General features: G+C 45.4%; 1 protein-coding gene across 3 annotated transcripts in view; it reads right to left on the reverse strand.

Annotated features, from left to right (window-relative positions):
* The window catches only part of RNF130 (ring finger protein 130), a 134,284-nt gene that overhangs the window by 22,692 nt on the left and 98,948 nt on the right, over nucleotides 1–12,644 (reverse strand). For 2 of the 3 annotated variants that reach the window (XM_045795001.2, XM_045794998.2), the window contains one exon: nucleotides 10,295–10,484. The exons of the other annotated variant lie outside the window; for it this stretch is intronic. In XM_045795001.2, coding sequence (XP_045650957.2) covers nucleotides 10,480–10,484 — 5 coding nt within the window. In that variant the 3' untranslated portion in view covers nucleotides 10,295–10,479. Of the gene's footprint in view, nucleotides 1–10,294; nucleotides 10,485–12,644 lie in introns of those variants that run through there. 3 annotated transcript variants of the gene reach the window in all.

The raw sequence follows: 12,644 nt of genomic DNA on the forward strand, positions 1-12,644 counted from the left end.
TGGGCGTGTTGCCTGGTTAAGAATCTCTCCCTCTGCCCCTCTCTCTCTGAAAAAAAAAAAAAAATTCAAAGGCTTCCCAAGGACTTTCCTAAGGTGTTGGTAACAACTCTGATTTAAGAAAAATCACAATATTGCTACTGCTTCTCTTTCTTTTCCGGAAATTTAAAATAGATTATATCAGCAAAGACAGACAAGTCTTCAATGCTCAGTGCTATTCTATGACCAACAGACCCAACTAGGTAATGGAAGGACCTGGCAGATTATAAGGATTACTCTCACTATGGAAACCTCCCTGTGTTCCCGTAATTAATGCCACAGTATAATCTACAAATCTGCATCTTGTGCTTTCTTCAAGAAATGAGACAATGCTCATGCCTGCATCAAGAATTCCCTTGGGGTGAGGCTGGGGGGGACGGGTGGTGCCTGGCTGTGAGTAGAGGCTCCTGTCCCCCTTCTGAGAGGCCTTTTCTCCTATTTTCTCCATATAATTTCTTTTTTTTTTAATTTAAGATTTTATTTATTTATTCGACAGAGATAGAGACAGCCAGCGAGAGAGGGAACACAAGCAGGGGGAGTGGGAGAGGAAGAAGCAGGCTTACAGAGGAGGAGCCTGATGTGGGGCTCGATCCCATAACGCCGGGATCACGCCCTGAGCCGAAGGCAGACGCTTAACCGCTGTGCCACCCAGGCACCCCTCTCCATATAATTTCTAGCCTCACTGCAGGCCCTATGTCCAGATCAGGCACCTGTTTGCTCAGAAGTGGCAAAGCTTTGTTTTATCGCTACACCGTAGGCTTCATGGTAGCTGCACCCGTTGAAAATGATAAACAACTAGAATTTTCACATAAAGGTCTCCTCTTAGAAAACAGGAATCGGAGCTTGTGGCAAGACAGCCTTTCCAAGAGTCCTTTCAAAGGGCTGCGCGAGTTCTCGCCTGGAAGGTGAGCGTGTGTTGGAGGGGAGAACATGGGGGAAAGACAGTGGTGCCCAACGGACCCAAACGTTGAGCAGAAGACCAGCCGCAAAACCTCAGCGGGGTGGGGGCCCTTCCTGGGCTGGGGGCCGCCTGGGCCAGGCTTTCCCATCATCAACCCCAGGAAGGACTTTGAGGGGTCAGTTCTTTCAATACGTGGAAGGGAGCAACAAGTATTACTGGGCAACACTACGTGCCAGGGGCATTCACAGGTGCTACTGGGACTCTTACTGCATGGGCGAGACGCTGAGGCTGGGAGAGGCTACACGACCGCGCCGGCCAGGAAGGGCTAGCCCAGGTTCCCAGCCCAGCTGCTTGATCACACATTTGAATGTGCAGCTCACAGCGATCTAAGCACCCAGCAGTTGCTGCTTTGTGTGTTTCGGTTCATTTAGCCGGCAGAGTAGGTCAAGTACTCAGAGGGGCAGTGCAAATGCAGTTTGCTTTGCCCAAAGCTTAGTGGGGCCGGCCTCACGGGGACCTAAATTCTGTGTGTGCTGCGGTTGTGAATGTCCTCATCTGCCCAGGGCTATTCACGTCGACTTCCAACTGAGGGGAACTCCAGTCGGAAGCCCAGCTCGGCGTGGGAGCCCGAGTCTCAGCGTGCACTGATACCCGCTCAGCAATAAATGCCATTGAAATAGCGTGTATGACTCTGCCTCAGGCTCCACGGCAGGTGCGCCTGCCCTGTGGTGATGGGGACACAGGACTCTGATGTCCCCGCGGGGAGCTGCAGTCCTGGTCCCCCATGTCAGCGCTGCACTGTGATTGGAGTGATTTTTCAAATGTCATTTGGACTCCACTTTGGATTTTGCCTTTATAAACCTCCCCAGCCCCTAAGATGCCACTGCTCTCCCCTGTAGTTAGGATAAGGCGAGTCCCCAAAAGCGAGGTGCTAGAAACGCCCCTTTCTGGGGCTGAACCAAAGGCAATTGTGCCTTTGAGTTCTCAGTGACCCTTCACGGTCCACCCGCCAAGGCTGCCCTTGTTTTAGCTGTGTGTGGTGTGTGGTGCGTGGTGGTGGTGTGTGGGGGTCTTGAGGGAAGAAGCCTCCTGGAAGGAGGGGTCGGTCAAGTCCCACTCTGGCCGAGCACCCCACTTCTGCCTTTGCACCCTGAACTTAGGGTGGCCTTGGCGGGAAAGGGTGCCATCTTGAGGCAGGGGGCCTGACCCCTTCCCCTTTGGTTAAGCAAGATCAACTTTGTATTTTCCTCAGAAGGAACTTTTACGAGAAGTTTTAAGGTAAAGAACACAAGAGTGAGGGAACTGGATACGTTTTACGGATTTGCTAGATTTCCGCTCAGTTTCCTGGAGCCCCATCAGTGACTGTGCACACCTGGCCTGGGCCTCATTTCATCACCTGGGTTTGCCCTTACCCTCCCTTATCCTCAGCCTGAACTTGGGTTCAGCGGCCGCCCCAGCTCTTGTGATTTCCACCTGCCTTCTTGATTCCTCAGGGTCTCCCCTGTCTCTCTCTGAGCTGTCTGCTGAGTGGGTCTAAATGAACTGATGCAGCTCTCGTGTGGATGCTCTCCCGTGCTGGGTGAATTCTCCCTGGAGGTCTCCTTCCTCATGGGCTTCTCGAATCTTCTCATCGGCCCCACCCTTTCCATCTTATTTCTTGCCTGCTGGCTTGTTAAGGCACCTTCTCAGCTGGGATGTTCTAAGCCAGCACCTTTACCTACTTTCTTTAGTGACCCTGTTATTTTAATTTTAGGAGACAGTCTGCAGCTAATTCACACCTTCCAAAATGCATGAGCCTCCTTGCGGCTGAAAAGCCACCGATCTTGTGACAGCCCCAGGACGCCTCTCTCCCCAGCCCTGCTTGGGTCCTAAACGCAAGCCCATCACACTTCTCGGCCTTTCCTACCACCAAGCTTTGCGCATACGGCACCCGTGGTCAGGATGCCCGCGATCTGCTCTTCGACTTGGTGAGTTTCTTCTCTAAGGCAAAACAGCGTGGGGTTTAGAACACAGTGCTGACAAGTTCCTGGATTTCTCTAAACTTGTTTCCTTGTCTGTAAAATAACGGAGAGTTGTGAGGATTAAATGAGTTCATGTGTGAAATGCTGACAAGAGTGCCTACCCCATAGTAAGCTACTATTAAGATCAATAATTCATTTTCAGGGGGCGCCTGGGTGGCACAGCGGTTAAGCGTCTGCCTTCGGCTCAGGGCGTGACCCCGGCGTTATGGGATCGAGCCCCACATCAGGCTCCTCTGCTGTGAGCCTGCTTCTTCCTCTCCCACTCCCCCTGCTTGTGTTCCCTCTCTCGCTGGCTATCTCTGTCTCTGTCAAATAAATAAATAAAATCTTTAAAAAAAAATTTAAAAAAAGATCAATAATTCATTTTCAAAATACATACACACGTGTACAGAAAGAGAATGTGTGTGCATGCCCAGCCCTCAAACAGTTCCCTCCATTCATCGTCCTGGCTTCCCCCCGAACCTGTGAATTCCTTAAGGGCGAGAATCACGCACACCGTAGCAAATGCTGGCCCAACCGTCTCAGGGCTGGAGGGTGGCTGGGGTCAGGAACCTTGCCCCTAGGCTGCCTCGGTTTCCTTCTCACCTTGCCACTTAATATGGGAGCCATCTTGGCCAAGTTTCTGGACATTCTCTAAACCTCGTTTCTTCATTTGTGAAAGAGGAGAGTAACTCAAACTTTCCCTGATTTGGATATTGCCAAGATAAACATTATAATGTATGTACACCACTCAGCATGGTGCCTGCCACAGCCTATGGGATCTGGTTGTCTCCTGCCCAGCGTCACAGCAGAGAGCTGGAAGGGCAGTTTCTATTTCCGCTGGATTCTTGGTTCTGTTTGTTGCCATTAGGTTCTGTCCTTAAACTACCTTGATACGGAATTTACTATAACCAAATATTTTTTCTAGATAAAAAGTCCAAGAACCTTCAGGATCTTTCTCAACTACTGAAAAAGTACAGTTACAACCCAGCCGGCCGACGAGAAATTAGATTTCATTCCCAGGCTTCAGTGGCTATAAATGTGCGAAGCCTGATTACCAGGGAGGGTCGGTGTGCTGCTTTCCTGTGGAGGCTCTTTGGATTACAGGCTGTATTCTTACACACCTTTGGTCCGTTGTAAACACTAAGGCTGCCTTGAAAGAAAAGTTTTTTTTTTTTTTTTTTAAGATTTTATTTATTTATTTGACAGAGAGAGAGACAGCCAGCGAGAGAGGGAACACAAGCAGGGGGAGTGGGAGAGGAAGAAGCAGGCTCATAGCGGAGGAGCCCGATGTGGGGCTCGATCCCAGAACGCCGGGATCACGCCCTGAGCCGAAGGCAGACGCTCAATGACTGCGGCGCCACCCAGGCGCCCCTGAAATAAAGGTCTGAAAAACACTTTTTTTTTTTTTGGGTGCGTGCAGAAAACAAAAAACAAAAACAATCTATGCCTTAAGGATTGCAAAGTTTTTTTTTCCAAGAAGGGCTTAAAACTGAAATATCAATCGGTTCCAGACTAACTTCTGGTCATTTTCTAATTTTTAACGTCGTGAACAAGAAATTACTCAACTTCCTACACTGCTTCCTTCATAAAACTGACTTCTTAGTTGGTAGCACTGTGACTATGAAGAAATAAGCAGCTGCGTTTTGATGAAAATTTGAATTCTGGTTTTAAGGCACCAAAACGCCCACTTAAAGGAGAACATGTGTGCACATACACAACACACCACTTTCATAGCTACTGAGAGACCACGACTAATTGAAACATAAAAACTTAATGATGCCAGTTAAATCTCAAAGCCATGAAACGGCAGGTTCAAATTTCAATGGCTGATAAATCTTCCCTAAGATTGATGGAAAGCTCCATCCTCTTAATTCACACATTTCATTTCTTAGCTCTTGTAAAAGTTCTATATTTGGCCCTGAACAGCACCTACTGTTTAAAAAAAAAAAAGTCTTACTCTCTGCTAGGGCTTGAAATAATGTGGAAAAGGTGAAGAAAGTACACTAATAGACACAGTGGCATGGTCATTCAACAGTCCTACATCTCCTGACTGCTGATGAAGGAAAACAACAACCCACCATAAATGGGAAGGAGAGTGAAGAGAACAAACGAGGTTAATTTTCACTGGAATAAACTGAGGTGGGGAGGAACTAACCTACTAATTTATGAAAATCTGCTTGAAGAAAAAAATTTTGTAGGAATTGAGGAAGAAGCCAACCTCGACACAGCCCACTCCAGAGAATAAGGTTAAGCATTCAGCTGAACTCTGTAGCACAGAGGTGGCTGGAAATATCAGGAGAGCCACTGAACGCCTGTCAATCTCAAAGGATAACGATGTACTGAATAACCTCTGCAGCTTCTAGAAAGCCTTTAACCTTACATGCACCTAACAACAGAGCCCCAGAATACATAAAGCAAAAACTAACACAACTGAAGGAAAAAACAGACAATTCAATAATAATCACTGGAGCTTTCAATACCCCATTTTCTTTTTTTAAAAAGTATTTTATTTTTTTATTTGACACAGAGAGAGAGAGCACAAGCAGGGGGAGCGGCAGGCAGAAGGAGAGGGAAAAGCAGGCTCCCCACCAAGCAAGGAGCCCGATGAGGGGCTCGATCCCAAGACCCTGGGATCATGACCTGAGCCAAAGGCAGATGCTTAACTGACTAAGCCACCCAGGCGCCCCCCATTTTCAATAACATAGAACTAGATAGCAAATAAAAGAGGAACAAGAAGATTTGAACAACATTATTAACCAGCTAGACCTAACAGACATTACAGAGCACTCTATTCAATAGCAGAATATATATTTTTCTCAAGTGTACTTGGAATATCCTCCAGGATAGACCTTATGTCAGGCTATAAAACAAGCCTAAATGTATTTTAAATGATTGAAATCATGCAAAGTATGTTCTCCAACCACAAGGTAATGAAATTAGAAACGTATAAGAGAAGGAAATTTTGGAAATTCACATATATTTTTTTCTTTTTAAAAAATATTTAATTTATTTGAGAGACAGTGAAAGATCGAGTGCAAGCAGAGGAGGATCAGAGGGAGAGGGACACACCAGCTCCATGCTGAGTGAGGAGCCTGATTAGGGGCCCAATCCCACAACCCTGAGATCATGACCTGAGCTGAAATCAACAGTCAAGATGCTTAACTGACTGAGCTACCCAGATGCTCCAACGTGTGGGGTTTAAACAACATACTCCTAAACAACCAATGGGTCAAAAGAGAAATCACAGGGGAAAGTAGAAAATACTCTAGGATAGATGATACAAAAACCATAACATACCAAAACTTATGGATGGGCAAAATTGTGTTTAGATGAAAATTTATAGTTGTAAATGCTTGTAAGAAAGATCTGAAATTAATAACCTAATTTTCTACTCTAAGAAAAAAGAAAACTAGACCCAAACCAAGCAGAGGAAGAAAATAACAAAGATCTGAGCACAAATTAATGAAATAGAGAATAGAAAAATAGGCAAATCAATGAAACCAAAAGTTACTTCTTTGAAAAGGTCAAAATTTACAATCCTGTAGCCAGACTGACTAGGCAAAAAAGAAGACTCAAGTTACTAAAATCAGGAATGAAAGAGGGGACATTACTACCAACACTGCAGGAATAAAAAAAGATTATAAGGAAATCTTACAATCGTATGCCAATGAGTGAGACAACCTTGTGAAATGGACAAATTACTACACAGATAGAAACTATAGAAACTGACTTAATTAGTACCAGAAAATATGAATAGACCTATAACAGATAAAGAAAGAGAGACAGTAATCAAAACACTTCCCACAAGGAAAAATCCAGGGCCAGACGGCTTCACTGGTGAATTCTACCAAATAATTATATAAGAATTAACACCAATCCTTCTCAAACTCTTCCAAAAATCAGCAGAGGAATTACTTCATAATTCATTATATGAGGCCAGCATTACACTGATACTAAAGCCAGAGAAAGACATCATAAGAAAATTACAGACCAATACCTCTTATGAATATAGATGCATAAATCCTCAGCAAATACCAGCAACCTGAATTCTGCAACGTATAAAAACATAATCCCACTGTGACCAATTGGGATTTATTCCAGGAATGCAAGGTTGGTTCAACACATGAAAATCAGTCAATACAATATACCATATTAATATGATAAAGGACAACACTCACACAATCATCACAATAGGCATAGAAAAAGCATTTGACAAAATCCAAAACTCATGATAAAAACACTCAATAAGCTGCAAATAGAAGGGAACTTTTTCAACCTGATAAAGGGCATCTATGAAAATCCCACAGCTAACATCACGGTGATAGTCTGAAAGCTTCCCCCCCAAGATCAGAAACAACAAACACATGGATATCGATTTGCTCCACTTCTATTCAACATTCCACTAATGGAGGGTCTAGCCAGGGTCAATTATGCAAGAAAATAAAATAAAAGACGTCCAGATTGGAAAGAAAGAAGTTAAAACTATCTTTATTTGCCGAAGAGACGACCTTTTACATAGCAAATTTTAAGACATCCACTAAAAGACTATTAGACCTAGTAAATGAGCTCAGCAAGGTTGTAAAAATAGGAAGTCAATGTACAAAAGTTAATCGTATTTCTACAGAAATTAAATAAATGGAGAAAGACATCCTCTGTTCATGGATTGAAAGACTTACTATTTTTAATTTTACTATTTTTAAAAGATTTTATTAATTTATTTGAGAGAGACAGAGACAGGGAGAGCATGAGTGGGGCAAGGGGCAGAGGGAGAGGGAGAAGTAGACTCTCTGCTGAGCAGGTAGCCTGACTTGGGGTTTGATCCCTGGATCCTGAGATCATGACCTGAGCCAAAGTCAGACGCTTAACTGACTGAGCCACCCAGGCACCCCAATATGTATTTTTTTAATTAAAAAAAATTTTTTTAAGTAGGCTCCATGCCCAGCATGGACTTGAAATTACAACCCTGAGACCAAAACCTGAGATGAGATCAAGAGATGGATGCTTAACCAACTGAGCCACCCAGGCGTAATATTGTTAAGACAACACTACTACCTAAAATGATCTGTAGATTCAGCATAATCTCTATCAAAATGCCAGCTGGCATTTTTGCAGAGATTGAAAAACTGATCTTAAAATTTATATGGAAATGCAAGGGACCCTGGAGAGCCAGAACAATCTTGAAAAAGAACAAAGTTGGGAGGACTCACACTTCCCAATTTTAAAACTTACTACAAAGCAACAGTAATAGATACCATGTGATACTGGCACAAGGACAGAAAGGGAGACCAGAGGAATAGAATTGAAAGTCTAGAAATAAATCCATATATTATGCTTAACTGACTTTTGACAAGGGTATCAAGACCACTCAATGGGGGGAAAGAATAATTTGCCCGACAAAATGGTACTGGGACAAATGGACAGCCACATGCAAAGAATGAAGTTGGACCCCTACCTCACACCATATACAAATATTAACTCAAAATGGGTCAAAGACCCAAACATAAGAACTAAACGATAAAACTGTTGGAAGGTTTTGTCACCTTGAATTAGGCAATGGTTTCCCAGATATGATCCCTAAAACACAAACCAAAGAAAAAGATAAACTGGGCTCCATCAAAATTAAAAACTTGTATCTTGAAAGATACTATCAAGAAAGTGAGCAACTTACCAATAGGATAAAATATTTGTAAGCCATATAAATGATAAAGGGCCTAGTAATCTGGAATATATAAAGAACCCTTACAACTCAACAACAAAAAGACCACCCAAATAAAAATACATGGGCAAAGGACTCAAATAGACTTTTCTCTAAAGACATTCAAGTGGCCAACAAGCACAGGAAAAGCTGCCCAACATCATTAGTCATCGGGGAAATATAAACCAAAACTGTAAGGAGATGGGTTTTAAAAAGGAAAATAGTAAGTGCTCACGAGGATGTGGAGAAACCGGAACCTTTGTAAACCGCTGGCGGGAACGTGACACTGTGCATCTGCTCTGGAGAAATTTTGGCCATTTTCCAACAAGTCAGAGCTACCACATGACCCAGCAATTCCACTCCAAGGGACAGACCCGAGAGAACTGAAAAGATAACCTTTACAGAAACTTGTCCACCGATGTTCACAGCAGCATGATTCATGGTAGCCAAAAGATGGAAACAACAAATGTCCATCACTGGATGAGTGGACAAACAAAATGTGGTATGTGTCCATACGATGGAATATTACTCAGCCACAAAAAGGAGCGTGATTCATGCTACAACATGGGAGAACTTGAAGAGGTTATGCTACATGAAAGGAGCGGGATGCAAAGGGCTACAGGTATGATTCCATTTCTGTGGCATGTCCAGAATGGGTAGATCCAGAGGGACAGAGAGCAGATTCGTGGTTTCCAGGCTGGCAGGGGGATGGGAGGGGTGAGGGGTTACTGTTCATGGGTACAAGGCTTCTTTCGGGGATGATGCAAATGTTCTGGAATTAGGCAGTGATGGTTGCACGACCTCATGAATATACTAAAAACCACTGGAATGGCTAATCCTTCACAAGGGTAAATTTTTACGGTATGTGAATTGTAGCTCCATCGAAAAGATACAAATCTTCAACCCTCTACCGATTGGAGAATGACTGCGGTAGTGAACCCATTACCAGTGGGAGTAAGTTCCCATCCTCAGGGATGCTGAGGTGAAAGGCTGAGAATGCATGGCTCAAAACGTTCACACATACGGATAATCCTTCAAGCACAGAATTCAATGGAACGTAAAATATTTCAACATTTTCCTCATCAATACAGCAAAAAAAATTTCATTTACACTTGTAAAATTGTTCTGTTCCAACTTTTTAGAATTTGCTGTTTTTTAAAAGAATACCATCCAAACCGGGTGGAAAGCCATCTCGGACAGATGTAATTTATTACTAATCAGTGTGTATTCTGGGAAATTTCCCTTATACTCATCCCTTCATCCCACCGATATTTATTGAGCACTTACTATGTGCAAAGCACTCTACCAGGCATGGGGGACGCAGTGGCGAGCGACATGGCTCAGTGTCCCTCCTGCCGCGGGGCTGACGAAGGAGCGCGAGATTCTCAGACAGGACGCTGACCCTGAAGAAAGTGAGACGGAGCAACCCCACTGAGGGCCCGGGCAGGCGTCACCGTGCAGGATGTGTCCACGCTCTGGCCGCACTGGGGCACAGTAGGGGCCAGTGTGAAAGTGCCAACAGCGTCACTGTTCCTCCGGGGGGGGTGGGGACTCGTGAGCACATCCTGCCTCCGAAACACACGCACATGAAATCTGGGCATGGGATCTCCAGGTCGGCCTTCCGCACACAAGCGGGTCAAAATACTCGACGGCACGGTCTTTTTTTATTTTATTATTTATTTATTTTAATACAAAGCTTTGGCATTAGCAATTTTATGAAAAAATAAAATGTACTAAAAATAAACGCTTGTGTGGCATGATTGGTAAATGATGCACAAAAATAGGTTCTTTTTTCCTTCAAGGCAATCAGTCAGAAAGCAGTTTTTTTCTTCTTCAAAACCATTCTACCCTGTGGAATGAAAGGAAAAAAAAAAAAAAAGACAGAGGTCAAGAATTAGTTAAAGGGGAGTTGCCACTATTTCAAACTAACAGAGAAGGTGATCCTCACGGAAGGGCGGCCTGGGGCGTCCCCAGCTATTTCCCAGCCCCGCTGGGTACAGCCGGTCAGCCGCTGGTATTTTCCTGAACTCGGGAGCTTCGGATCTGTGGTCAAGTGGCTCAGTCACCTCACAGGTGTGTGCGTCCTCCCAAAAGGAACGCAGGGAAAAGCCCAGGCTAACAGCATCGTGTTTAAAAATGCAGGGACAGTTTCACACAATTAACCACTTTTCCTGGTTTGAATGCACGTTCTCAGGGCCGTGTGGCCTGAAATCTGTGTCTGTGTCTTTACAATAGGATCCCCTCAAACAAGAATGTCAGACTCTACTGTGAAATGAACTTTGCAGAGTACAGACTTCCAGGGGTAAGGCTCTCTCACCGGACTTGCCCAGACAGTGTGCGTGCGCGCATGTCCCTCAATCAGGAGCCTGACGGAACCTGGGGTCTCGGGCTAACGCTGCCCCCCACAGCCTGGCTCTGTGGGACTGCCCTAGCTCCCCTAAGCCTTGCACAGCTGGTTCACTGCCTTGGTTCTCAATTTGTGCCTGGAGTGGTGCTCTCTCTTCTCTCTGCTCAGTGCCGGATCCACGTTCCTGACTCTGGTCATCGCACAACTCTCCAGCACCTCTTCATTTCCTCTCCTCCCCAGGACTTCCTCCTTCAGCTGCGTATTCCCACCTAACCCACCTTCCTGCCTCCAGTCTCTACCAGCCAGAGCGACTTCCCAGCCACAGGAATCCTCTTTTTGCTGAGAAGCCTTACACACTACCCGCAGTTTATAAGAACCCAGTCCAAACCCTGCAGTCGGCCTACCGCCACCACCGACCCAGCACACATATCAACCCCACAACTCCCTGAACTGCTCTGCTTTTTCCTCTTTGGGCCCTAATTATGCCCGGCCTGGTTCCTGAGTTCCTCCTCCAGGAAGCCTTTGATGACTCCCTGGGGCCAGAGCGGCAGTTCCGCGGTGTCTGTGTGACCCCGAGCGGCTGTGCCCAGTCGGCAGGCTCTCCAGTCCCCTCAGGGGGCGCCAGGGACCCTGAATGAACGAGAAGCCTGGGAGGAAGGCCATTCACAACTTCACACAGAGCTCTGGACTGGGCTGTTACTGCAGCCCCGCTGAAGATAACACACTGATTTTACAAAACTTGCTCAGAGAAATCAGATATTAGAGGTCAGAACTTTCAATGGGTGTATCACCATTTTTACACTAACTTTATTTGGCTGCTCTTCTAAGGAGCTATAAGCTAATGCAGCCACAAGATGAAAGGTACCTGTGGAGACCAGAAATGACCGCTACACAGACAGGGCAGAGGTCCCATCAAAGGTTCCCATTGCCTTTAATCTTCTTTGTGTCATCATGTCTCCAGAAAAGCCAACTATCTTCTTCCACCACATGATGTGGAGCCCTTACAGGTGTCTCTGGTACAGTCCCAGACAAGCAGTGTGAAACTCGGGCTTGGACCCCATGCCCTTCTTCCTCTGCCATTTCTCAGCCCCGCTGGGCCCCGGGCTATTTTGTGTGTTTATCTCAGGCTCCGAGTGGCTCAAAGGAGAAGTAAATACTAACAGAAAGAAGAGGATTCATGATCGAATTGGGGGCAAGTTCAAAGCTTCGCTGGCATCACTACAAGGAAAGCTGCCTCGGAAAGATAAACAATCCACGCTGGGCTGGTGGCAGCCGCAGGTACTCGGTTGAGAACGAGAAATTCAGAATGTTTTAGATCTGTGTTTCTCAAACCGCAGACTGCGCCTCTTACTTGACCGTGGACGCGACGTGGGGTTCCCGAGCAGCCTTGATGACAGGTGCAGAGAAGGGATCAGCGATACTGCATGTGCTGAGGCCAATGTCTCAGACCTGCCTCACTTACACACATGCGGATACGTGTCACAATGTAAAACACAGTTCTTACAGTGGCACGTGGTAAAAAAAAAAAAAATTTAAAAATCACTGGTTTTGATTACTTAAGGTTCTAAAAGAGGCAGCCAGCTGGCAGGGCACGTCACCCCTCCTGTGGGGCGCTGAACCCTGTAAGAAAGGACCGTTTAGGACAGACCCGAAGAGGGGCTC

This window comes from Ursus americanus, chromosome 5 (genome assembly GCF_024610735.1).
Source record: "Ursus americanus isolate L20-20 chromosome 5, mUrsAme1.1.p, whole genome shotgun sequence".
Classification (NCBI taxonomy): domain Eukaryota; kingdom Metazoa; phylum Chordata; class Mammalia; order Carnivora; family Ursidae; genus Ursus; species Ursus americanus.